We start from the raw sequence: 24,935 nt of genomic DNA on the forward strand, positions 1-24,935 counted from the left end.
TGTGCATTACTGTGGCCATGCATCCTTTCTTTCAGAATGTGTACCCTTACTGCACTTTTGAAAGTTAATAATTAAAAAATGTATTACAGCATAATAATTTTGTTTTCTATATCAAAAATATCAGGCTGGTGCTTGAGTGTCTTGTGACATATTAAGCTAATGTATTTACACAGAGCTCTAAATAGCGTACGATCGATTGAGGTGATTTTTTTTTTTCAGAATCCTGTAGCTGCCACTTTTCAGATTTAGGTAGTTCCCATTTTAGAAACTGATCTCTGATCGGATGTCTTGTAAAAGTGATGAATAGTGTTTTATTTGGTCTTTGAAAACTGGATATACTGTGAAAACCCGAGCGTAACTTGTGGAGTTACTTTGAGACGGCATGCTAATTGGTCTAACTGTTACTTAATGATTTGCCAAGAGGCAGGAAAAAAAAAGCACATGCTACTTCTTCGAGGTCATATGCAAAGTAGTCAAAATAATATGTGATTACAGTTCGCTAATATGCTTGGAGTTTTTACTTTTGCAGAATACTAATAAAGCAAATAGTTGCTGTTAATGTAATTTGTGTCGCATGAGTTATTCTTTGGGAGACTAATCTGCCTGAGAGCTTTAGGATTAGTCAAGGAGAGATTTGCTACTACAGGCGTTATTGTAACAAACTGGACTGTAGCTTTATGTTATTCAGCATTGCTGTATAGAAGCTGCTTTTCTGTGTAGATTGGTGCTCTAGATTATTTAATTGCATTGTAATGCAGATAGTTGTTTCTTGGCAGGGAATGAATGTAAATGAATTAAACCATTGGCTGTGAATGAAACTTGAATGATAACGTAGAATTCTTCACCATCTCACTTATTTTAGCTGGATATACCTTTGATGTGACCAGTGATTAATGAATTCGTGTCTTTAAAATGTTATGACAGCATGTATGGGCCAAATTGCTTATCACCGCATCTAGTTTTACTGTATTTCACTCTCCTGCCTTTTTTTGATATTTTTTTTTCCATCTTTCTAAGTATATGTTGTAAAAGAAGTGCTACTCCCCCCGCCCTGAAAAACTGTTGTTCAGTCTCTTCTGTGATGGGGGACATCTTTGTTAAAAATCAGTAATAGTTCATTAGGTTTTACTTTATCAGTGACTTGCTTTAGGCTAGAGACCTCTTTTGAAATTACTTGTTACCTCAGCTAAGTTTAATCTTTTATTTTTGGTTTTGCCGTGACAGTGCGACATCATCACGGTGCAGTCCCTAGGGGGAAAACCAAACTGTGTTTCTTCCCAAAGTGCTGTGATGCTTGAGGTCTTCCAAGACAAACTTGAATGGAAGGGAGAGGGCTGAAGAGAAATTTGTTCCTTTCTCTTCGTGTGATACGCCATACATAAGTGACATTTTTTTAGTCTTTTACCTGGAGATCTCAGGGTAGACTCACCAGCATTTTTATTGTCAGTTTCTAGCATAACTTTCATTCCCTGGAAAGCTTTTCTAGTGCCATCCAACTGAAAATATAGTTGTAATGTTCAGTAAAGCTTAGTCTTCAAATGGCAGCATAGCCTAGAGATACTTGAAGTACCTCAGCTGGAAAAGTGTTCACTGTTTAGTCTTCCGAGCTGTTAACTTTGAGAGGCAAAAGTCCGTGGCAGAGGCTGCTGTAAGAGCTGAAGGTGGAAGATCTGTGAAAACCCACGAGAGAGGTGGGTGAATGTGTTGGAGCTGAACGCTTCTGCATGTTTGCACGAGAGTTGAAATGGTACGGAGTAATTTTGTTAGGCTGTCCTTCCTTACTGGTTTTTATGCTTTCTGCTGCCAGTAGATGCCACGCATAATGCGGGAGCAGTATTACAATGCAAGGTTGGAAATTTGCATGCATGCCGTACCAACTCGGGATTACTTGTCATGATGATTTTATTAAAACATAAGGAACTACTGAAATGTTTATAAAACTGGAATTTGTATAGGTGGGAGAGAACCCCAGGTTAGAGAGGAGGCACAGGCAGTAAATGTTGGAGTCCCCCACCAGTGCCAGTCCAGACCAAAGGAGCCTGAGAGGCTTCACGTGTCTCTCCTTCTCTCGTATCCATCAGCTTTATAAAGTTAAATGGCAACCATGCTTTCTTGAATTCATTATTTAACTTACTGTAGGAATGTTCCCTGGGTTAAAATAGATAGCATAAAATCAAGGCTACAAAACCTGATCTCTTCCAGGCACCCTTTTCAGCAGGTGCTTTGAGAATGCTTTTGGTTTTGGTGGTGGGACACTAGCAAGAGGAGCAGCGTGGTGTATCTTGCTACCAAGTTTTCGTTTGCTACCTTGCTCTGGTAAAATTAACAAAAGGCCGTGTGTTATGTAGGCTTGCCATGGAGGGCTGCGTAGAGAAATGGGAAGAAACCAGAAAATCTCCTTAACTATCTGTTCTTTAGCATAATTAGTTATTTTGGACCAAGAATGGATTTTTAGCTTCATGGAATTCAGCTGTTTCCTGTGTATACTGTAGTCCAAATGACTGCAGAGGAAAATGTTATGTAGAAGCGCACAGTGCAATATATAGCTTAATGCAGTAGCTGCAGCATTTTGGCCAATGATGTGAAAAATTTATATGTTTTTGTTTTTTTTAATGTTCGAATCACTGTCGCTCACTGTGTGACGTGCACTCTTGGGGAAAATGGAAGTAACAATGCTGTGAAGCATTGCAAGGCTTGCAAAATGGAGTGATGGGAAATCTTGTAGTCATACACCCTTAATAGGAGTATCTTGCTCAGGTGTTGTCAAAAGGCCCAGCAGAAGCTCTAAATCTAAGATAAGTAAGGTCAGATCTGGTAACACCTCCCTCCTTTGCCCTGCCATCAAAAAATGCTCCTCGGCTTGAGTGTTGTGTTTTGACCATCATCTCTACAGAAAAGCCTCCATCAGTGTCAGCTGTTTCTGTGGATTCGGTGGCAAGAGTAATTTCTTGATAAGCAGGAAATTGCCAGTTTCCAATCAGAAAAAGTGCCATAGCAGATCAACTTCTTATTTTCTTCAGAAATGAAATATCAGATGGCAAAAATCTTGGATTAGAGACATATTTATAGAAAGAGCAGAGACTTAGCACAAAAGCTATCTTAACAATGAGTCTGTTCTCCGGTTAAAACTTCGCAATGTCACTCAAGTTTCACAGGTACAATGCTGAAAATGCAATGTGTAAAATTGCTGCTTATTGCTAAAGATAAGTAGCTTTCAGTCTAAACACCAGAGCTACTCAGTGGTAGCAGGCACTTACCTTCAGATATTAAATAATTTAATGTGTCTGTCTTTTTTTTTTTTTTCTCCTTTTTTTTTTTTTCCCCTCCCCTGATCTAAAATGTTTAAAAAGATGTTATTTCCACTCCAGTTGTTTACAAAAAGTCAATTTGAAAGCTCAGTGTTGCATCTTAGCCGGAGATGTAACAGACAAATCTATTAACCTACTATCCTTGCTCTAAGGACACTCTTAACAGAGTTCAACTGGGGAAGCAAGTTTTTTAATTATTCATGATCTAAATGCTTTAGTTCTGTTTACAGTGTCTGTTAATTGCTCTTGTATTTCTTTATGATTAGAAACATTTAGTTGTCCTAATCAATAAGATGAAGTGATATGCTGAGCAGTTCATTAGTATGACCCTGTCAGCTCAAAAGACAGAAAACTAAATGTGATCATGCCTTGCTCTGGTGATTTCATTAAGCTGGGAGATGTCATGTCTTTTCTGAAGGGAATGAGATTTTAAGTAGACAGTCATAGGTTGTCATGTTGTTAGAGTTAAATTGATAGCACTTCAAGTAAATGGCCACTTTTCCCACCCCTCCCAGACTTTAGCTGTCTTCCTAGCTAAGGCAGGAAAAATACCAAAAAGCTCCTTATTGTAAAGCCATAAGGCAAGGTCTCCATAAATTTATAACTTAGGATTTTGAGTGAAAATCGAAAATTTAAATCTGCCACAGTATGACTGCTGTGTACTTTATTAATTTAATAGAGATCTCAGTTGGAGGAGCTAACTCTGAATAGAGTTCATTCACATGTATCACCTGTGGAATGACTCGCTTCTATTTTATTGAAATTTTGATAGGGCTGTGTTGCATCTATAAAGGAAAAAAATTTACTAGTTTGGAGGATTTTTTGCAAGTATTTGTAATAGATGTGTCACATTTGAGATGTTCTCAAGAGTCTGAAGATGTTAGAAGGAGTAAGCATGTAGTAGTTTTATTGATCAAGGCAAGCCAGACAAGGTGTCATCCCAGTTACTGGAAAATTCTCTAATTAACCAGTGGAAGGACAATGATGGTTGGCTATTAAATTGTGCAGAGCTTACTTGTTCCACAGGAGAGGAGAAATTGCGATAGTAAAGGGAAATTTCTGCCAGTAGAAGTGCTCCTGCTTTATTTTTTTTTTTTTAAGCTAAATTGTGGTAATATGTTAACATCTTAAGGAAGGTGGGAAAATAAATGTTCTCTCATTTTCTAAAACAAAACAAAACAAACCCATCCAACACCCCACCCCCCCCCCCCCAAATACTTGGTTTAATTGTGTCATTTTAACTTACAATATAAACTAATGTATTAGGGTAGTTAAGATGCTGACTCCTGCAATGTTTCTTGGTGTGATATTTTTTTATTACTGTAGGCATATAAAATTCATGAAGTTTTTTTATGTTTGTTTAAACAAAGAGGGAACTAAGATACGAGGTTTGCATACCTCTTGTAAGAAAGTAATTCTGTTTCTTCAGTTTTTCATGAATTTTTAAAATGCTTTTCATTTTCCCCTTGAGAAGCCTTCTAGTAAAGGATTAAAAGTTTAAAAATAGGTATTTAAACCTAATCACATAGTCTGCTGTACCTCGAATGCGACGGTCTCGCCTTTGGAGCATTGAGGGGCAATGGTACCTAACCCGAAAAGGAGCTGTATCTGTGTGTTGTATTTCTCAGATGGTAAAACTGAAGCGAGTACTTTTAGCTTTTCTACCATCTGAGGTTGGCTACAGTGGAGGGCAGAGGGCTGAAAGAGCTCTTGATTTCTGTTAATGCTGTGGTCTCATGGCGGCGGTTTAAACTGATGTTGAGGTTTGTTGAGGAGGAGGGTTGAGTTGGTTTATAAATGCAGGTAGGAAGCTCCTGGATGTTGCAGAGTTGCATTTAATTGGGAAATAGTTGAGGACAGCTCTGATGTTTGGCTCTGTACCCCAGCAGCGCTTTGGGTACAAGGAGGGAGGCAGCTGGGTGGTGCTGGGCAGGTCGGGATGTCAGGCAGCGTGCCTGCAGGAGGTGAGGGGGAGCACTTCGGCTGGCCTGTGTCAAGCCTGGGTATTTAAATGCTTGTTCAGGTAGATGGTATTCTGTAGTACTTTGCTGGGAGCTACACCTTTAGCAGTACCATTTTGTTACCACTCTATTTTGATTTCTCAAATCTGCCTCACTCGGACAATTTCAGCCTTTGCTGCCGCAGATGGCGAAGCCTAGAGTTTGGGTCAGATTTGTTCAGGCTAGAGCTGTTCCTGCTTTGGATGGACTGAAATGTCAGTCATGAGATTAAAACAGCTTCCCCCCCCTCCCACTCTTCTCCTTCCAGGTACCTGCTGATGGAAATGCTGGGTTACTGGCAGAGCCTCAAATCGCCATGTTCTGTGGGAAACTCAACATGCACATGAACGTGCAGAATGGAAAGTGGGAATCGGACCCCTCTGGTGCCAAGACCTGCATCGGGACAAAGGAAGGGATTCTCCAGTACTGCCAGGAAGTAAGTCCCATCCTTGGGAACAACTACGGTCGTTGTTCTTCCGGAGCACCAAGGCGCGTGCTGGAGAGCTGAGTCTGTAGGGCCCTTCCCTTTCTTTTTTTTTTTTTTTTTTTTTTTTCCCCCCTTTTCTGCTATGTTGCCTTTTTGTCTTTTTTAAAGAGGTTCTCTCCAGAGCCTGTTAAAACATCTTTAAAAATTGGTTGCTGGAGGAGTCACTGGGACTGTTGTTGGATAATTTTGTCCCTTTGTCTTCTACCCTTTTCTACCCTTAGGGGATAATTTTCATCTAGTGTAGGCGCAATGAGCTTCTTGCTTATGAAGTATTTTGAATAAAGCTGAGGTGACAGTTTATTATTTAAAATGCCCTTGCTCTTTTTGGGCCAATCTTGAAGGAGTCAACGTGTCTTCATGTAACTGTAGCTGTAACATGTCTTCAGTCATCCTACTGTGATACTGAACTACATTGGGGAAGTCCAGTGTTATTGGTCTCTGCCACACACTGAACCATTCAGTTTCTTAATGGAAAAAACTTGCCCTACAGACAAAGTCACAATGACTGGTTTTATATTTCAGAACTTATTACCCACTTGCTTATGTCCTAAGAACAGATTGTGGATCTAATTTTGTTTTGTCTCCATGCTGTGACAGCGTGATAACCTCGTACCAGTGTGTGACAGTTTGACAAGAAAATGCGGATTTCATGCCATGAAAGAAAAGGGCATGGCTTGAGTTGCTTTAGTCCTTATGTCTTTCTATACCATCCCTGCTTTTTTTTTTAAAAAAAAAAAAAAAAAAAAAAAAGCAGGGGCTATTGCTTATTGCCACAGCAGTAGCTGTCTTGCTTCCTGAATGTCAAACCAATTCCTGTGAAAAAGCCTCTTTAGAAAGCAAGATACACTCTTCATATCTCTGCTGTCTTAGCATCTTTGTTCCTGTCCTTTCACCCATTGATTGTTCCTTCTGTTTCTTGTAGTATTTTGTTCAGTTTTTTCTGCGTTTGGACTTTATAGTATAGAATATTAATTTTAAGGAAGATACTGTAATGTCTAAAATTGATTCTTCGCTACTAGCTTTGTCTTTACTGAGAGTATTACTTTGTGAAATTCATAACATTTTTGTTTACCACTACAAAAATACCAAACTTAATCTACTAGTAAGGTTTCAGAGGTTTCTTCTGGTTTTCTGTAGTCTTCTTTGATTTATGTAAGTAAAGTAGATTTATGTATAGTGAAATTATTGAGGGTGAGGAAGGGAATAAGATGGAAGTAGAGAATCAGTGAATAAAAGTCCACAAGGTAGTAAGTCTTTATCTAGTTGTAGAAAGAAATATGTGAATTTACAGGAAGTAAGAGTAGAAAGTTTGGGGTGCTTTTAAGGCATGAATAGCTCAGCAGGTTGGCAATTCAATTACAAATACTGCAGATAAGGAAGTATTTCAGAACAAGGACTTGGAGCTGTAAATCTCAGCTGACTGTCAGGTGATTTTGATATTTTGAATGGCATTTAAAAAAACCCAAAAACCTCCCCCTTAAAAATAAAGGGAAGAGGAAAGCAAAAGCAGTCAGAATGTAGTAGCCATATACTGTTAGATGACAAAGGGAATAAGGAAAATTTTGACTGCGTATAAGGTGTGCTGGTCTGAGCCATGAGAGTGGCCATGTGGTGGCACAGGCACGCAGGCAGGCTGTGGAGTCCCCATCCTTGGAGACTGGAAGAGCTGAACTGGGCACGGGCCTGAACAGCTTGATCTGGCTTAGATGTACGCCCTGGTTGAAGCAGAGGAGGGTCTGGACGAACTCTATAGGTCCCTTTTTAACCTGGATTTTTTTGCAAATATGGAATTTTCTCACGACTGGAGAAATGGAGGAGGAGAGATATTCTTTTACTTAGGTTTTTAGGGTAAATATTCAAACTCAAGGGTGGTGATAGCCGTGATTTGTGTGCTGACAGTTCATTAGCTTAATATTAGATGATCATGTCACTATTTTAGGCTGTCTCTTTAGCTACAGTTAAAAGCATAGCTTAGGGGTTCTGCCCTGTCATGGGGCAAGGTGCTAGCAGGTCTACTCCCTAAAAGTGGGACGGGCATCTACTGATTTTAGTTAATCTATGTTATTACATGTGTGTAATCAAGCAATGTGCTTTCATTAACTTGAAGTGAGCAGTTCTGCTGTGGTGTGTTAAAACATGGGAATCTGTCTGACAAAAGCCCTTTCCCTGTTGAGCTCACTGGTATGCTTTCTGTTTGTTCATGGGAAACTGCCGGTATCCTGGCTGTTCCTGCCCCATCCTTCCCACGCACGCACGCCTGAGCTGCACAGTACAACTGGCTGTAGGACACTGGTGGACAAGAGGCAAGCTGGTCTGGGGTGTAAGAGCATGTGACAGCACCAGGGCGCTCTCTCAGTAGCTGATTTGGGGGTGAGGAGGAATCATGTGAGCCCCTGTTTTGTTGGTGCTGGTAATAAATTCAGAAGTGGATAGCAAATATTAGGAAGGTCAGATCAGCTGACAGCAAGTTAAAACAAAAAGCCACATGGAAGCTGATCCATCTCAGCAGCATGGAAAGAAGCTCCCACTTCTGTACAGCTCTTGCCCGTAATCCTCCCTGTGCCCCTGAGGCCAGATCCGTAGCATGATGGGCTTGGGCTTTGGCTTTGGCCAGGAATGGGCACTACTACTTTGCTTCTGTTAAACTTTCCCATGACCTGACAAGAGAAACAGAAGAGTTGGATAAAAGCACCCACTTCTAACAAACAAATTAATTTGTAGAGTAGTGCTAGTAAATGCAGCTCAAACTGGCATCTTGGCTTTTGAGAACCCCTTGTTGCTTGATCCTCCAAATATGCTTAGTATCCAGGGGGTAACAAGTGAGGTGGTTTTCCCCTTGCCTTCTGCTGTTTACCTTGGCTGTGAGACAGTGCTTGCTATCGGGGAACGGGACAAATTTGTATTTTCCCCTTAGCAGGAAGCAATAGGCATCAAAGCTGAGATGTGTTGGACTAGTATGCAGGTAGAAATTTCCTTTTTGATTACTTTTGCCAAATATGACCTTTTTGCTCCTTCCTTTTCTTTCTTGATCGTGCTACTTTTTCCCCAAAAGAAGGACTGCTGCTTCTTGGGGTGCGTTTTTTCTTAGTATAGGCAGAGGCTGAGCATATACTCTCTGCTAATCAAGCAGACAGGTACTCCTCCTGAATCTATGTTCTTCATGCACCATGGCAGCTTCCTCGGTTCTTCGGTTTTGCTGTAGCAGCAGTTGTTAGTACTGCTCTGCTGAGGTGCTGGGTTTTTTCCCCAGCTCTGAGCAGAGCCCTGAAACGACAGGGAGCAGGGGAAGGTAAGATTCCCCCACCCCTGCATCTCTAATGAGAAATCTGTCCACCCTGGGTTTTGTTGCAGGTACCTTGTGTGGCTCTGCACCAGGCATTGTGATTATGGCTATAATGCAAAAGATGATGTTCTACTGTGGTAAATCCTGTAGAGTTAGCCTGTCCACCTAGCTCCTGCTACACCAGGGAAAGACCAGAAGGGACATACCGAAAGGAGCCAACCGGGCAGAAACTCAGTGAGCAAGTACAACGGAGATCTTGCTCTGTGGCTCCTTGGCTGTACAATAATACAAAATTAGTATATTTTATCAGGAAACTCCTCTTCACTCACTGTTAATCCAAATGATACTCCACGTATTCTCTGTCTTTGTTTTCTTCCTTGAAGGTATCTTTCAAAAAAACCAAAAAAATTATCTTGCCTTTCAGCAGAACTTAGAGGTAGATGCATTCCTCTGCCTCCTTGTAAGCTGTTCTAAAAGAGCTTTTCTTGACAATGCAAGGCCAGATGCCTGGATGGTGGGCAGAGCATGGGGCTGGAAGGTGCGTGGAGTACAGAACGACTTACGTTTCTCCTGCAGAGAAGATGTACTTAGGAGCCTTGTAGCTTTTCCTTGAGGTTGTCATTATTGCCTCTCCTCGTCCACTGCCAGCGTAGGTGGATTTTGAAGTCTTGATGCAGGAAGCCGCAGTAGAGGAGCATTGCAGGGGCAGAAAGGGAGGAATGGGAAATAAGCAGAACCACCTACGTGTTTTAAAGATTTATGTCGCTTGTTGTTGCTTCACTTCTTTTGAGTGGGAGCTCAGTGCAGCACAGGAACTGTCTGAATTTATATTTGGACAACACATCACACAGTTTAAAAATTACAAAGCTCAGGCTGTACATTACTTATTTGAAAGGAAATGGGAGATACTTGAATGCTGCCTTCTAACTTCCTTGACTTCAGTTGAACTCTGCTGAAGTCACAAGAAGTGGTTTTGGAAGCACAGTACATCCATCTTCTCTGTCTTCAAATCTGCACGTTCTCCTGCGTTCAGCCTAAGCTGTTGGCTTTTCTTTTTTTTTTTAAATAGAGCAAAATCAAGCTTTCTTGGGTGGAATGAGATGCTGGTTAGAGAAGTACAATTTACTAGTGGTTTCTTTTAATATCAAACTAGCTAGCATGCCACTGTATTAATTGTACCCATTATTGAGAAGTAGAGTGATGTGGGCTTGATCAGAAACAGCTGTTAAATGCAGGTGCTGCAGGTGCCAGAACAACTTTGTGTTGATGTAAATGGAGTGGTTACACCTGTGTGTGTGCCAAAATCGTTAAAGTGTTGTGAGTGTACTAGCTGACACTTCAAATCAAGCCATTGGTCAATCTAGTCCTGCTGCTGACACTGCAGTACCAGCTGTTTTAGAGGGATGTTGGAGAAACACTGCCACACAATTACTGGATAACTAGTCCCCTGGGGCATGTTTCTTCCTAACAGCCCCTGATGAGTGGTTAGCTGATGTCCTAAAACAGGTGGGGACTGCTGCTCCTGGAGTTTGTTTGTTGTCATTTTCTGTAGTAAACCAGATACCCTCACCCACCCATGTTCAAGCACTAGGGTGGCACGTTACTGTTGAAGGAAAGTGCATTTCAGAGGTCAGTCCGCTCCTTTTCTTGCTAAACAGTTTTCATAAAACTGATCTGGAGCCTGCCCTTGGGCGAAGTACATGTTTTCAGAGTCACGTGAATAAGCAGCGTGTGGTGGTTTAAGGCCAGCCGACAACCAAGCGTCACACAGCTGCTTGCTCACTCCTCCCTATCCCACTGGGAAAAAATATAATGAAAGGCTCGTGGATCAAGACGAGGACAGGGAGGGCTCACTTGCCAACTATGGTGACAGGCAAAACAGACTCAACTTGAGGGGAAAAAAAATCATTTTAATTTTTTACCGATCAAATCAGAGCAGGGTAATGAGAAATAAAAACAAAACCTTCCCCCGACTCTTACCTTCTTCCTGGGCTCAACTTCACTCCCAATTTCTCTACCTCCTCCCTACCAGCAGTCCAGGGGGATGGGGAATGGGCATTGTGGTCAGTTCATCACACATTGTTTCTGCTGCTCCTTCCTCCTCAGGGGGAGGGCTCCTCACACTCTTCCTCTGCTCCAGCATGAGGCTCTTCCCACGGGAGACAGTCCTCCATGACTTCTCCAGTGTGAGTCCTTCGCGTGGGCTGCAGCTCTTCATGAACTGCTCCAGCGCGGGTCCCTTCCGCAGGGTGCAGTCCTTCAGGAACAGACTGCTCCAGCATGGGCTTCCCTCGGAGTCACGGCTTCCTTTGGGCACAGTCAGCTGCTCTGGCGTGGGGACCTCCACGAGCTGTGGGTGGGCATCTGCTCCACCGTTAACCTCCATGGGCTGCAGGGGATCAGCCTGCTGTCTCATCAAGGGCTGCAGGGGAATCTCTGCTCCAGCACACCTTCCCTGCTCCTTCCTCACTGACCTGGATGTCCGCAGGGCTGTTTCTCTCTCCCCTTCTCTTTCTGCTGCAGGTTTTTCCCTTCTTAAATATGTTATCACAGAGGTGCTACCGCCATCACTGATTGCCTTGGCCTTGTCCAGTGACAGGTCCTACTTGAAGCCAGGAGAGCTTCTAGAAGCTTCTTAGAGGAGACATCCCTGTAGCCCCTCCCCCACTACCAAAACCCCACCACACAAACCCAACACACACAGAGTAGGAAGTTAATTTAGGTGTGCTCAGTTCCCTGTTTAAACGGAATGAGTGTTCAGGTGGAAGACGTTGGTGTGTTTCATTTTATTAGCAATTTTGAACAGCTACTATGTACTGAATTTTATGTGTAGTAATTAAGGTACATTATATGAGTTCCTTGAAGGACTGAAATTATTTTGCCATCTGTTCTGAACTTAGTGTCCAAAATGAATTGTAAAAACACTCACAGCTGGCAAAAAATTAATTTTGCTGTTGCATGTTTTTTTACCCACTTGGTTTGATTTGAAGGTGCTCGTTTCCATTTTAAGTATGCATGGAACTGTTTTGTTTTGTTTTTTTTTTTTTCCAAGGCCAAACCAAAACTATAGTAAAACTGGTTTGGGTCTGGATGTTGTGGGTATCGTTGAGGGGATGGACTGTAAACATGGGAGCCTGGAGATCTGGCTTTGTCTTTTAATCAGCAGCTGGCTTGCTGTGACATCTTTGGCTAGATGCTTAGAATAACTTTCAGATATAGAGTGTATGTTGGCTTTGGCAGGTGGTATGCTTGGCATCTCTGAAACCACACCACGACTGCTTGGTTTCTTTTGTGATATCACGACATGTGTCCACTTTCTTTCTAAACATCATTGAGATCCATGAACATCTTGCACTGAATGTGTATTTCCTACAGAAGTCCTCCCCAGAAATAAAAAAAATGAATTATAAATGCATGCTGCTGTGCTCTTAACTACATCTTTGTGTTTGGTGGAGCAGAAAATAGCAAAGTAGATTACTGTTGACAGAACAGTGTTGACATTTCTAATCTCTAATCATAATGCTTCCAAAAATTATCTTCCTGTCATTTTGTCAAATCTTCTGTGTTTATGCCACGTTTTAGGTAACTTGCTGGTGGAAACCCAAGACCATTTCTTGGACAGATCTAGTACAAGCTGGAATGTGACTGTAATAAGGCTTTGACATTAGTTTACCCCACAACTCTCAGCTTCAAAGTAATCCTCAAGTCCTGTATTTTGTGGATGGGCCAAAAGGGCCACCAAATGACTGCCACAGCTTCATTTTGGTTTACTTGCTTGGCTCCCTACTGCGACCATCTCTAATAATCCTTCTGTGCTTGTTGCCTTGGGGTCCATGCCAGGCAGAATCAAGCAGGCAGGCAGGACTGATGGCAGTGGTTCCCCCTCTCTCCTGTCTTTGTCCTTGTTGAGAGCTTCTGAAGATTTGTTAAAGGGTTCATTGAACTGCCAGGGATGCTGATGATTTTAAAAAGAAAAAAGTAGTTTGGCCTTTTCTTCTGAGAAGAGAATTTGAGACGTGATGAAAATGGTCTGGCTGCTTTGATGATGGTTTCTGTTCATGTTACCTTGTCATTTTCATCCTAATATGAATTGTTTTTATCTAGGCTGCATAATGCGCTCTTTCTGTTTTCTCAACCCAAATAGCCACTGTATTGAAGAAGAAAATGAATTTTAAACCTCTGCTGCTCTAAATTCAGCAGCCTAAAAAAGCCATACATTTTGCTCTGAGAAAAACGATCCATTTAATGAACATCATGGAAAACATACAGATTTTTGGCAGCACAGACTGTCCTTAAAAACAAATGACATTTTCAAGAGAAATGCGTGTTGGTATATCCTGAGATGTGTACAGTTGTGCTTAAAAGTTTGGGTGCACATTATCTTAGCACTCTTTGCATTGATTATTGAGGTCTTTTGTTTTACATATCTCTTGGCCCACAGTAGACTTTGAATTAGTTCGCTCTGTGTGCCAGTCCTTAAATCTCATTTGCTTCAGTGAAGGCGTAGATTTTGGAAATGCAGGGTCTGCTACTGATGGTATATTTATCCTGTCATTACTGTAGTGTTAAACCATAGTATCTTATTGCAAGATAATGCCTGCCTTTTTTGTTGATAATAATTTTTTTTCCCTACGCAGACCTTTTTTTTTTTTACATGTTTTGAAAAGAAACTAAATTAAAAACATCCGTATCTTAGTGTGTTGTTGCTTTTGTGATAAATTTTCCAACTCCTTTTGAAGTATCATGTTTTTCTTATGGAAGGAAGGTGCTTCTGCTTTGAGGCTGAGGGAGGAAAAAGGATGAAAACGGATGAGGATTGTCTGCATAAATATATATTTAGGTAAATGTGTACCACAGTGTTTAATGAAGCTGCGATGCTCATTTTCCTGTAGATTGATTTTGAATTTCACAGATGTGATAGACTAGATGAATGGCTCAACTTAATCGACAGGCTCCACCAGCATAGTCTTTGTGCCAGGAATACGATTGTTTCTTCTGTCCTCTAAAAGATATGAATGCAATGGCTGTCTGCAGGGTAGTTCTGTTGCCTTTTTTGATTCATAGCTGAACTAGCAGACAACCATTTAGCATGTGATCAAGATGTCAAAAACATCTGCTAAATTGGAGATACAAAAGACAGGACAAAAATGTTTTACATTATCATCAGTATGCTGTGCTCTGTGCTTGTGGTTTGCTCCTTAAGGTTACAAAAGTACTGGCTGGCCACGCTTGCACAAGTATCTCTGCGTGCCTAGGGAAGGGAGCGAAGTTCAACTGGCTCAACTCTTGGCCTTACCGAAGCCCAGGAAACTTCTGAGAGGGCTGTGTAGCGTTGGTCTGTAGAGACGTTACCTCTCCTGCACATGTGATGTTGCATGGGAGGTGTCATGGTGGGGACAATACCAGTGGACCTCTGCTGCTGTGTTTCACTGTTCTTTTATCCTTCTTAAGATACAGAGTTATCTGTAGCAAGTTGTCTACTATTTTCTTTACAGATACATCTCCCCCACATCTTACACTATGTAACTCTGAGATGATGGACTGATAGCAGCTGTTCCTTTAATAAATATTACAAGCCTAAGAGATACGAGGCATGAAGTGTGAAGATTACCTTAAGTAAAGAAAAATCTATTCTAAATATACTGCTGTTACCTATCAGCCCTTTTGAGGAGGAAATGTCCATGCTAATCTGTTTTCTTTTCCTCCACCTTCTCAGACCACACTTGCCATGGACACTTCAGTCTGGCACAGCTCTATCCCACTTTTGCTAAAGGCCATCCTGGGTCCTCTTTAACTTCTGGCAGTTTCCACCATGATGCAGTTCTTATTCTTGGGGGGGATGTTTTCAAAGGTAGGTCAGTTCCTTTGTCCAGCTTTTGTGTTGGCACTGGCTCTTGGAGAGGTGTTAGCAGTAAATGGACAAGAGATGGAATAAGGCAGGAGTCATGCCCTGGCAACATCAGACTTGTGTCCAATTAAAGGCTGTGAACCGTGGCCGTAGGATCTGCAAGTGTCCCTCTGTGGATGGATGGGTCCAAGTTTGACTCTTCTGGGGAATGGTGGTCCTGAGAGCTGAGAGGCTACTTGCAGGGTTTGCGTGGCTTTTGAGTGTTGAGGAGCTACAGCTCCGTCTGGTCTTCATCAGTCTCTGCATGATTATGTATGTGTGAATAGGTAGTATGCTTTGTGATGTTCTTTGTTTTGGTTGTCCACATCCCTTATGATCATGCTGTGGCTTTCCTGTGCTAGATCTTACTTATCTTACTGCTTTTTCTTGTGGTGGTAGTGTTAGTGTCTTCTAGGTGGTTTTTGCAGGGGGGGAGAGCAGGTTTCTTTTTTCTTTGGTGTCGTGTCCAGTCCATCGTGTGTGTGTCATCCTCCCACCCCTGTTCCCGTCTGTGTGTGTGTCGTCCCCCTCCCCCCCCCCCCCGCCCCCAGTTTCACCCTTGTTCATCTACTTTGAAATAAATGGAAATCAGAAATACAGGCTACAGATGTGTTTATTTCACTATAACAGTGTCTATGAAGCTAATTAGTAGCAGACAGTGGGTTGATCTGTCTAGATTGGTAGCACAGAATAGGTTCATGCTCAGAAATCTGTCTTTGCAAGTAAAAGGGCATTACACACATTTTCAGTTGTCAGTTCTGCAGGCAAAAAATAAAAAAAGACAGACAGTTTCTGTTGCTCGTAGCTTTGAAGCTGTCAGGAAGGTGATGCTTGCTTGAATTTGTAGCAGGGCAGTGCCCCAAGGTTGGATGGGGGAAATATTTCTTGATTTCTGGGACATTCCATTTTTCCCCTAGTGGTTTATTACCACCGCTTTCTAATTCATACACAGCAGCATTATCATCCAGTTAGCTTTTATCCAATTAAAATTATTATGTAGTGCTGTACTAAATGCCTGCTTTAATCTTCCAAGTACTATATACCTCTGGCTAATAAAAAAAAATCCCACTGATAATCTGTTTTTATAGATGTGTGCTCGTTACAGAAAATTGTTCTTAGATGGTTGTGGATTAATTATAATTTATAATCATGGAGAGATTTCTGAATATCTGGCCAATTACTGATGACTTTATCCACCTTTTTCCTTTATATACATATAGCATGGGGTTTTTAGTAGTTTAAACAGAATTGTAGCTGTTAATTTCCTTTTTTTTTTTTTTTTAACTTGAGTCAAGTGAGATTTTTCACTCGAGGGGTGTTACTACAAATTGCTACTGAAAAAGTTTGCAAGGTGAGGATTTTAGATTTTTAGATTTTTTTTTTCGAAGCTCATGAGGCATCTGGCTTAATGTTGAAACTTGAAAACAGAGTGATGGATTTAAGGTTCCTAAGACTATTCCAAATTGTTATGATACCTTAGGGTGAATCCTTGCTAGGGAAAGGGAAAGTGTCCTTCCCTTTAGCTAAGACAGGAGCCTGTACTACAAATATACTGTGTAGCATTTAGAAGTTGCATTACAACATCTGTTAAAATATCAGCTTTTTATTTTGTGGGTGCTGATAGCTGTTGCGTATATTAATAAAAAAAGGAAGATTACTTGTACAGTAATGACAATACCATGTTTACATTTTTTCTTCTGTCTGGGTATGAATATTGAAACATAAATACTGCTAATCTGTATATGAGGAAATAATAATCTGATACAACATTTTTTCTTGTCAGCATAGTTTCTCTTTCTATAAATATCATTGTAGGTTAGAAAAGAACTGAACTCGTGGAAATTTAATGATATGCAAGATGTCAAATTCCAGCTGTTTGAAGAAACCTCACAGTGTTTCCATCAGAGTATAAATCAATGCAATTTAATTTATTTGGTACTTATCCTAAGTCATATGTCTTCTTGAAGAACAGCGATAATTAAGGATTTATAAAACACCTAATTTCCTCCTTTCATTACTCAGTTCTTCCACTTGGCCTGGGAAGACAACATTGCCAAAGAGTTGTGGTCAATAAATGGCTTCTTTCTAAATTCAACTACTGCGTTGTGTGTGGGAAACTATCATTTTTTTTGAGGAAGTATTGAGATCCTTTAGGGTTTTTTGCTTCTCTTTGCTTGAGCCAGTTACAGACTTCTCTTTTTTTAAAAAAAAAAAAAAGGAAAATTTTATTTTGAGTATTTCTTTAAACAGCTGTGAAGTGTTGCAGCTAACGTTGCTAGTCCAAGTTCCCACATATCTTGGCGAGTCCGTACACTCCATCTAAAAGGAAAAAAAAATCAGAAGGGATCATCCAAGAAGGAGAAATTACATTTATGCTTCTAAACAAGGAACCTAAGGGGATTTGATAAGACTGATCTTATTAAATCTAAACTTGTAATACCGTGTAAGTTAATAAGTGTGTATTTAGAGGCGATTGTCATAGAAACTCTCATTTTGAGCTATTGCAGAGAACGGATTGGTCGATATGCTAATAGGCGATTACTTGCTGAAGTCTGGAAGATGGCTTTTAAGACTTTGGTGGCAGTATGGATCGGAGCCATGCCGTTGAGCAATGGTGTGATGTGTTCTTATCACTGTTTCATTCCTCTACCCCAGGCATTTAGTACAAGAGTACTGCTCTGGTTTGGAGTTTGGAGCAACATGGAGGACCAAGAAGTCTCCCGTATTCAGCTAGGTTTGAAGTTCCTGAATGTCTCCGCTTCTGCATACTTTCAAATTCAGCATCTTGAGCTGTTGCAGCTTAAGATCTGCAGGAAGAACAAACAGTCTCTCTGAGACGGTCAGATTGTGCAGGCTAATTTTAGAGTTTCTTACCAAACTAACAGGAGTGCCGCTTCAGAGTGGTTTAGCAGAAGTGTTGAGCTTAAGCGGTACATGCTGTTGCAGAAAGTCAGTTTTCTTCCCCTCCTCCTCCTCCTTCCTGCTCTGCCAGATTTTAGTATATGTCTGATCCTGCTATGAGGAAATTGAGGGAGCTGAACTGACACAAAGCTAACCCCTGAAAAGAAACAAAAAGGGATGAGATTCTCTCTCTGACCTGGCTCACGGAGGGTCAGATGAGCTGGATTGCTAACATGGGACAGGTGGATGGGGATGGCAAGACCTTCCCTTCTTTTGGCAGCTGACCAGAGGATGGCTTTGCTGTGGTGTTTGAACAGCTTGTGAAGGAGAAGCTTTTTAGATATTTCTGAAGGCACTACATCTTTCTGCCTCTTGGTCTTACGTGTTTTCAGAAGAACACATCCAGTTTAGCAGCTGAATTTCCCCAGCAAGATTTCTCTGACCATAGACAACGTGAACAATTTAAAAGGGGGGAAAAAAAAAAAGGATGTTTCTAGGTCTAGAAGACAGATGTCAAATCAAGCCTATAATGAAGAGCAGGCCGCATGTTAATCAGAGAGGCAAATGTGGCTCCATGATTTAATTTTAGGCAACAGTAGAAACATAAGTGGAGAGCGAATAGATTTAAAATACCAGAATCTGTGCAGAAAAGGACAGAAAGGAAGGCAGGTGAAAATAAAGAAATGTGAACGAGGCTGGTATTTTTAGGCAAGATGATGACAGCAGGAAGGACATAGGAGAACTGACAAATGAATAAGAGACTAGGAAATTTGATGTAATCCAGTATCCTTGTAGTGGTTTTCTGATCTGAAATATATTTTGGGGTGGGAGGTGTGTGTCATTTGCTGAACTCTTCTTACACAAGCCTGCCATAACTATTTTGAGAAAAAGCGTATGGACCCTCCATGTCAAATGTAGAGTCCTAATGCTGCTAGGTTTTCTGTTGCTTTTGCTTCTGCTAGGGTTTTGCAGCTGGAGGTGAAGGAGGAGTGGCTGTGTTGTCATTGACATTAATGAAATCTAAAATGTGATTGAAGCAACAGGGACGCTGCGAAGAGTCCTTTGTGTAGTCCTGGTCCAATTTTGGTGAAACAGTAACTAGACATGATTCAACACTCAACTTAGGAACTAGCTATTAGACAATACGGCTCTGTCAGAAAGGGTGATGATGGGTTGTGGTTTGGCCAGCAAACTGTGAAGAACTGCTTGGGATTGCCAAGGTTAGAGAAGGAGGAGGTAAAAGGTAGTTCTAACAAGGGGAGATTGTGGCCACCGACTCATTGACCGCCTACCCAAATGATACCACCCACTCAAAAAGGACAATAGAAGAAGACTACAGAGACTGCGCACTAATTTGTATTGGAAGCGATGAAAAAGAATCAATCGCTGAAGGGAATAATGATGAATATGTATTAGTTAAGTGTATAATTATGGAAAACTCAGGCCAGGTGTTCTGTCTTGTGACAGACACCCGTTGATGCGCATCAGTGAAATAAAATACCTCGTCTCTGTGTGAATACTGGCGTTTTGCACACCAGGTACTGGATCCTGCCTGTGGGACAACAGCTACGCTCAGGAGCATCAGTCTCGCATGCGGTTTTCTAAGATTAGAGTTCTTCGCTGCTGTTGTTTAGCAAACTAAAATCTTGTCTTAAGCATAATGCAGAAGTGGGTTTGATATTTGCAAATTAATGGGATGTATTAATTTATCACATTGTGTAGCCATGTCAGAATTTCTTGTGGGAGAAGCTCTGGGTTGTCTTGCAGGGTGTTAGAGAGGGTCAGCGTGGCGGTTGTCACAGGGCTGCAGCAATAGATCGATGCAAAACTGCTTGCACTGTGCTAGGAGTTTGATACAGTTATTTGAAGTCTGTGCAAATCCTTACATTGACTTTGCTGCTTAGATTAGTCTTTGGAGAAGGAACTTTAGTTTAATGTCTCACTTTCATGAGTACCAAAGAAATTAAAGCTTATCTCTGAAACAGTTACTGTGCTAAGCAACAAAAACTGCTAAGCCACAGAGCACAGTAATAAAGTAGATTGCATCATAACATAATCCTGAAGATAAAGGCACTTAAAGCTTTGCTCTGCCTTTTTTTTGTTTCTGAAAGTTTCAATAGAAGCGTAGGTGCAGCTCTGTGAGGTGAGAAGTAATCTCTCTCCCAGGATGAGCCAAGGCAGTATGGAGTGTTAAGGATTTTTTGTTTCTTCTTACTCATCAACTTCATCAGTTTGAAAATCTTTTGCATCAAGAAGTACTTGATTGGAATGGTCAAACTTGATTTATTTATTTTTTTCTTCAGTCCAATGCAGTGGATTTGCTTCCTGTTGGGGAAAGGGTGCCAAAGATAATTTTAAATTATATGTATTGTTTGCTAGTCTTACTGTGAAACAAAAGTAAGAGACATACAGTAAATTCAATAGTAAAGTTCTTTCTGGATTTTGAGGAATTGGCAAAATTGGAGGATCATGCAAGAACAAAAATTACTTGATTGTGTTGCTGCCACCTGAATTGCAGTTACCATAATGACTCCAAATGTATCTGTTTGTGTAGCAATTAATGAAAAAAATTTGATTTTCTACGTAGCTACTATTCATGATGCTAATCTGTAAAATACTGTTATAGTAAATATTTTTGATGATGAAGAGCAAGATAGTTTGATGCCAAAGGTTGAGTTTGATACTACTTGTCAAATAGTACTTGAAGCCCCTTTCTTGTTGTTCTTTCCTTGATGCCTTTGCTGGGCTTTCCTACATGGAATGTCCTTTTCTTGAGGTGCTCAGAAATTGTTTAGTTGGACTCAGCCACAACTATTGCATGTTAATTAGTTGCTTCAAGCAACTGGTTAATTGGGGAATTGTTACACAGTGAACAAGAAGTGATAGTAGACTCTGGTAGACTCAATCAACACCTTTTGTCAGTCGGTGTACTCAGCATGTGATGTCTTCTGGGCATTTGTAAGCATCTGTTTTCTTAGCTCCAGAGTTGGAAATGTTAGTCTACATCATGCTAAAACTTCCTTCTCGGCCCTGCCCCCCCCCCCAGCAGTAAGGGTAAAGTAACTGAGGGTTTTCATATACTGTTTCCTCTGTGAAAGATATTTGTGTATCTGCCTGCTAGGGCTCTGTTAGAGGAACCTGCTCTTCATCTGTGCAAAGGGCACTGATGTTCAGCAGAGAAATAACTGAATGCTCAGGCAGGAAGAGGACTGATGCTGCACACCAAACCTGCTCTCTCAATTGGCTTTTTTAAAGAGTATTCAGGCAGGATCACACTTCCTTCCCTGATTTTTTTTTTTAACGTTACCCTGCCGTTAGCCCAGCATATCTTAAAAATAACAATCAGCAAGACAGGAAACCAACTTGAGAGTGCCAGCAGTCAGGAATGGCTGAATTTGCAGTCTGAAACCTAAGTCTAGTAACACAGTAGAGAATTTTCTATGGTCGTGTGTTTGCATTTCTTTGGCCATCGTGCCTCAGTGAGAACAGGGTGCAAGCTTCAACAGAAATGAAATGCTGTGGCAAACCTCATTGTTTTCAAAATATTCTACAAGCTTGAGGTCTGTGAAGTTCAGAAATGTCTGGAGTGGAGGTGGTGTTAGGCTCTTAAAAATGGTAGAAGTATTTACTTATTCCCCCCCATGTACTTGGAGATGGTAGAAACTGGTTTTGTGTCATGTTTTGGGACCACCTTACTGAGCTAGCATGGTTCAGATTTCAAGTAACAGAGCAGTTGACCCAGGATAGGGGTCAGAGCTTGGCAAGTAGCTGTGTCAGGCTGTCAGTAACCTGTTAACTCATGTGAAGTAGACATAATTTTTGTGTTTCGTGTTGAAACCCTGATTCATACAGTATGTGGACTGAGAATGTGTGGTGATATTTGCCCTTTTGACCCTGTGACAGTATCTGGCTGAGATGGGTGCTCTTTGCTCTTGGCCTGGGTGTTCACCTTGTTGTGCAAGTGGGTTGGGAGATCTGCTGGTGAGCTGCGTGGTGCAGAAGGCCGTGTGCATGGGCATGTTCCAGCTGCCCACTGTTCTGGATTGGAAGGCAGGTGCAGGATCACAGTCTTTCTTACTTTGTCCTTTAAAATTCAGGATTGATGCATCTCGGAGGATTCATAATTGACTTGGACTTTCAAAGTTCATTGTAACGCTCGCTTTGCTCGGCATGCCTTTGAGCACTTGGAAATGCACATCCTGTTTCTGCTTGAGAATAAGGTCTTACATATATTGGTGTGGAAGTTTTGTTGGGTATGATTTGACTTAATGTTATGCCACAACAGTGTTGTTCTCTAGGGATTAACATCGCTGTGGTCAATTGAGTCATTGGGAACAATTTGAAGTGCTTATGGTTTCTCCATTTGGCAACCATCCTAATCCTCTTGAGATTGTTCTTTTGTAGGAGAAGAAAAAAAAAAAGCTTTTCATTTTTTCTGGCTTTCTTTGAGTTGGTGGATTCAATCTTTCTGTTAGAGAAGTTGGTGTCAGGGTTCCCATTGACTTCAGTGGAGCATGCAGTACAAGGCCTCAAAAAAACGTTTTGCCATCTGTGTGGGAACAGACTGCAGGAGGAAGAAGGCTGGCAAGAAAATGTTTAGCTGCTTTTTCAGTGGGGGATGGAACGCTAAGACAGTTTGTTCTTTGGTTTGCACGCTTTTGAGCTGCTTCTGTTAAACGTACAGATGCCTATAGACAGCCCAATGAGTGAGAACTACATGCACATCTAGATTTGGTGCTTATACACCAATTTATGAGCAGCTTCTGTCAGAACCTTTCTCCTCCTCATGTCTACAAAGTTCAATAGCCAGCTTTGCAACAATGTTCGTTAGCTGTAAGTGGAAAAAAAATTACTCAAAAAGCTTTGGCCCCTACTCCCTTCTGTGCTGTGTGAACAACTTGGAGCTCCCGAGTAGTGGGGCTTGCTGTGAATGTGCGATGGTGGAGCGTGGGCCTGAGGGGCTGTGAGCTCTGCCTCACGTGTTCTCACTGCCGGAAAATAAACCAAGCCAGGTGGGTCTGCTGTGGTAATGCAGCAACAGAGCAGGATTTTCTGCTACATGGATTTTCACTCTGGAGAAACAGTAATAAGATGAAGAGTGCAAACCGAGCGTTGCGCAGCTGAATTGCCTTGGGGAATACTGCATGTGTGCTTCTGTTTCAGACCCGGGGCTGACTCACGTCTGCCACTACAGGTGTTATCTGTGTGCAGGCCGGCAGACTTGGAAGTCTGTTGTAGAAAAAGGATGGTAGGGCTTCTCTTTATGGTAAAGCACAGATGATTTCTTGCTTTGCTTTCAAACTTGCAGTCACCCATGGACTCGACGACACAGCTTCCCTTGTTCTCAAAAGGTGAGATGGATGGGAGGTCTCCTGTTAAATACCCTCATGGACATCATTCATGAGCTCAGGATGATGGTTTATTTCTTTAGCAGCTACAGTATTTAGCAGAAAATTTTGATTAGTTGAGTTTTCAGTCCAGTTTAGCAACTGGAAATGAAGGTGCTAACCAGTTTACTAAAATAAGCCAGAATTTTTACGTCTTTCTTGGACAAATTTCAAAGCTTTGTTGCAAAGACATTTGCAAGTGGCTGTCATTACAGACCTTTCCATACCCTTCTTTTGTGCCATCACCCTGGGGATTTGAAACGTCATGAAGCAGAATTAGAGAAATAATAAATGCAATTTATGAGTAAAAGTGAATTCTGAGTGATCTGGGGAGCTGTGGTACTTCTAATGGCTAGTGAAGATTTCTTAATATCCTGTTGGACATTAGCTTTCAGTAATGCTTTGTGAGTGTTATCAAAGACAGGAGCAGTAGATCCTGTTCCATATAAAGCAGAATTTGTACCACGCAGGTATGAGCTGCTTCCTCCGCAGATTTCCTTCTTTGTGTGACCTTCTGAGGCCTCCATTGACTGGTGCTTGCATTGCCCTTTACTGACTTCCCCCCACCCTTTCCCTTTTTTCCCAACATGGAAACGTGAAGCATATTTCTGTGGAAGTATCAGCAGTGTTTATAATGCATCATTTTATTCTTCTTTTACAAAGTTCTCCATTGCTTTGGAAAATAATTGTGAAAACGCATTCAACTTCTTAATACAGTTTCATGTTTTAAAAACTGAGCATTTCCTTGTGTTACTGGTTTGGTTTTGCTTTCCCTGACTTGAAAGAAGCTGGTTATGTGGGAGTTCACAAAAGACAGCAGTAACTGAAGGGAGGGGAAGAAGGAAAGAAGAACGAAAAAAAACCTGAAAAATACGGTTCTTTGAAAATATCCTTACTTCAAAAGTGAATACATGAAGCAAGTGAAAGTACTGTGGAAGTTTTCTGGTCTCTTAAAGTGTAGTGTCCAAATTTCTGAAACGTTCTCAATAGTTTGCTTCTCTGAATTTTTTTTAAGCTGTGCAGGGGGCATATCTTTGTACAAACATTTGTATGATAAGGGTTTTTCTGCATTTGAAAATTATTTCAGATTAAAGGAGAATGCAAGTTTAAAATGAAATCCTGAGTAAGTTCATGTGGGTCTAATCAGGCTGAAGTACATTTGTTCAGCTTATTCAATTTCGGACTGCAGTACTGGAGTTCATTGTCTGTGTTTTGAGGCATTGTTATTTTATAGAGTCCCCTGTTTGAAACATAGACACACGTGAAATATAGCAGACTAAATGAACTTCTATCTTTGTAGTGGCTCCAAATTGCAGTTCCCTTGAGTAGACAGGGCTTCAGAAAATGCTTGGTGACAGTTTCTATAAATGAGCTTTGACTGCGAACTTCATTTAATCTGAGATATAGTTAATATTGGTAATGGAAGTAAGAAATGCCTGATTTATTTTTAGGCATGTATTCTCCAGGTTACTGTCCCAAGAGAGCAGTTTGCAGGCAGAATAGCTATATCTGTGTGAGGCAGTTCTGATTACTCTGGACTAAATGTTATGGGAAAGAACTTGGAGAAAAACAGAAATTTATAAATATTTGTGAAAAAAGATGTGATTTCTTTAGGAAGGAAATTTTTATCCCATTCTATACTGACACTAAGTGTTCTGTGTTTATATTTTAAAGCAATAGTC

At 41.1% G+C, this 24,935-nt stretch overlaps 1 protein-coding gene across 1 annotated transcript in view; it reads left to right on the top strand.

Moving 5' to 3' along the window:
* APP (amyloid beta precursor protein) overlaps positions 1–24,935 on the top strand; it is a 226,775-nt gene that overhangs the window by 35,511 nt on the left and 166,329 nt on the right. Inside the window, exon 2 of the mRNA XM_086462757.1 lies at positions 5,577–5,744. Within this exon, the coding sequence (XP_086318883.1) occupies positions 5,625–5,744 (120 nt within the window). The 5' untranslated portion in view covers positions 5,577–5,624. The remainder of the gene's footprint in view (positions 1–5,576; positions 5,745–24,935) is intronic.

Source organism: Leptosomus discolor, chromosome 1, assembly GCF_034619465.1.
Source record: "Leptosomus discolor isolate bLepDis1 chromosome 1, bLepDis1.hap2, whole genome shotgun sequence".
NCBI classification, from domain to species: Eukaryota; Metazoa; Chordata; class Aves; order Leptosomiformes; family Leptosomidae; genus Leptosomus; species Leptosomus discolor.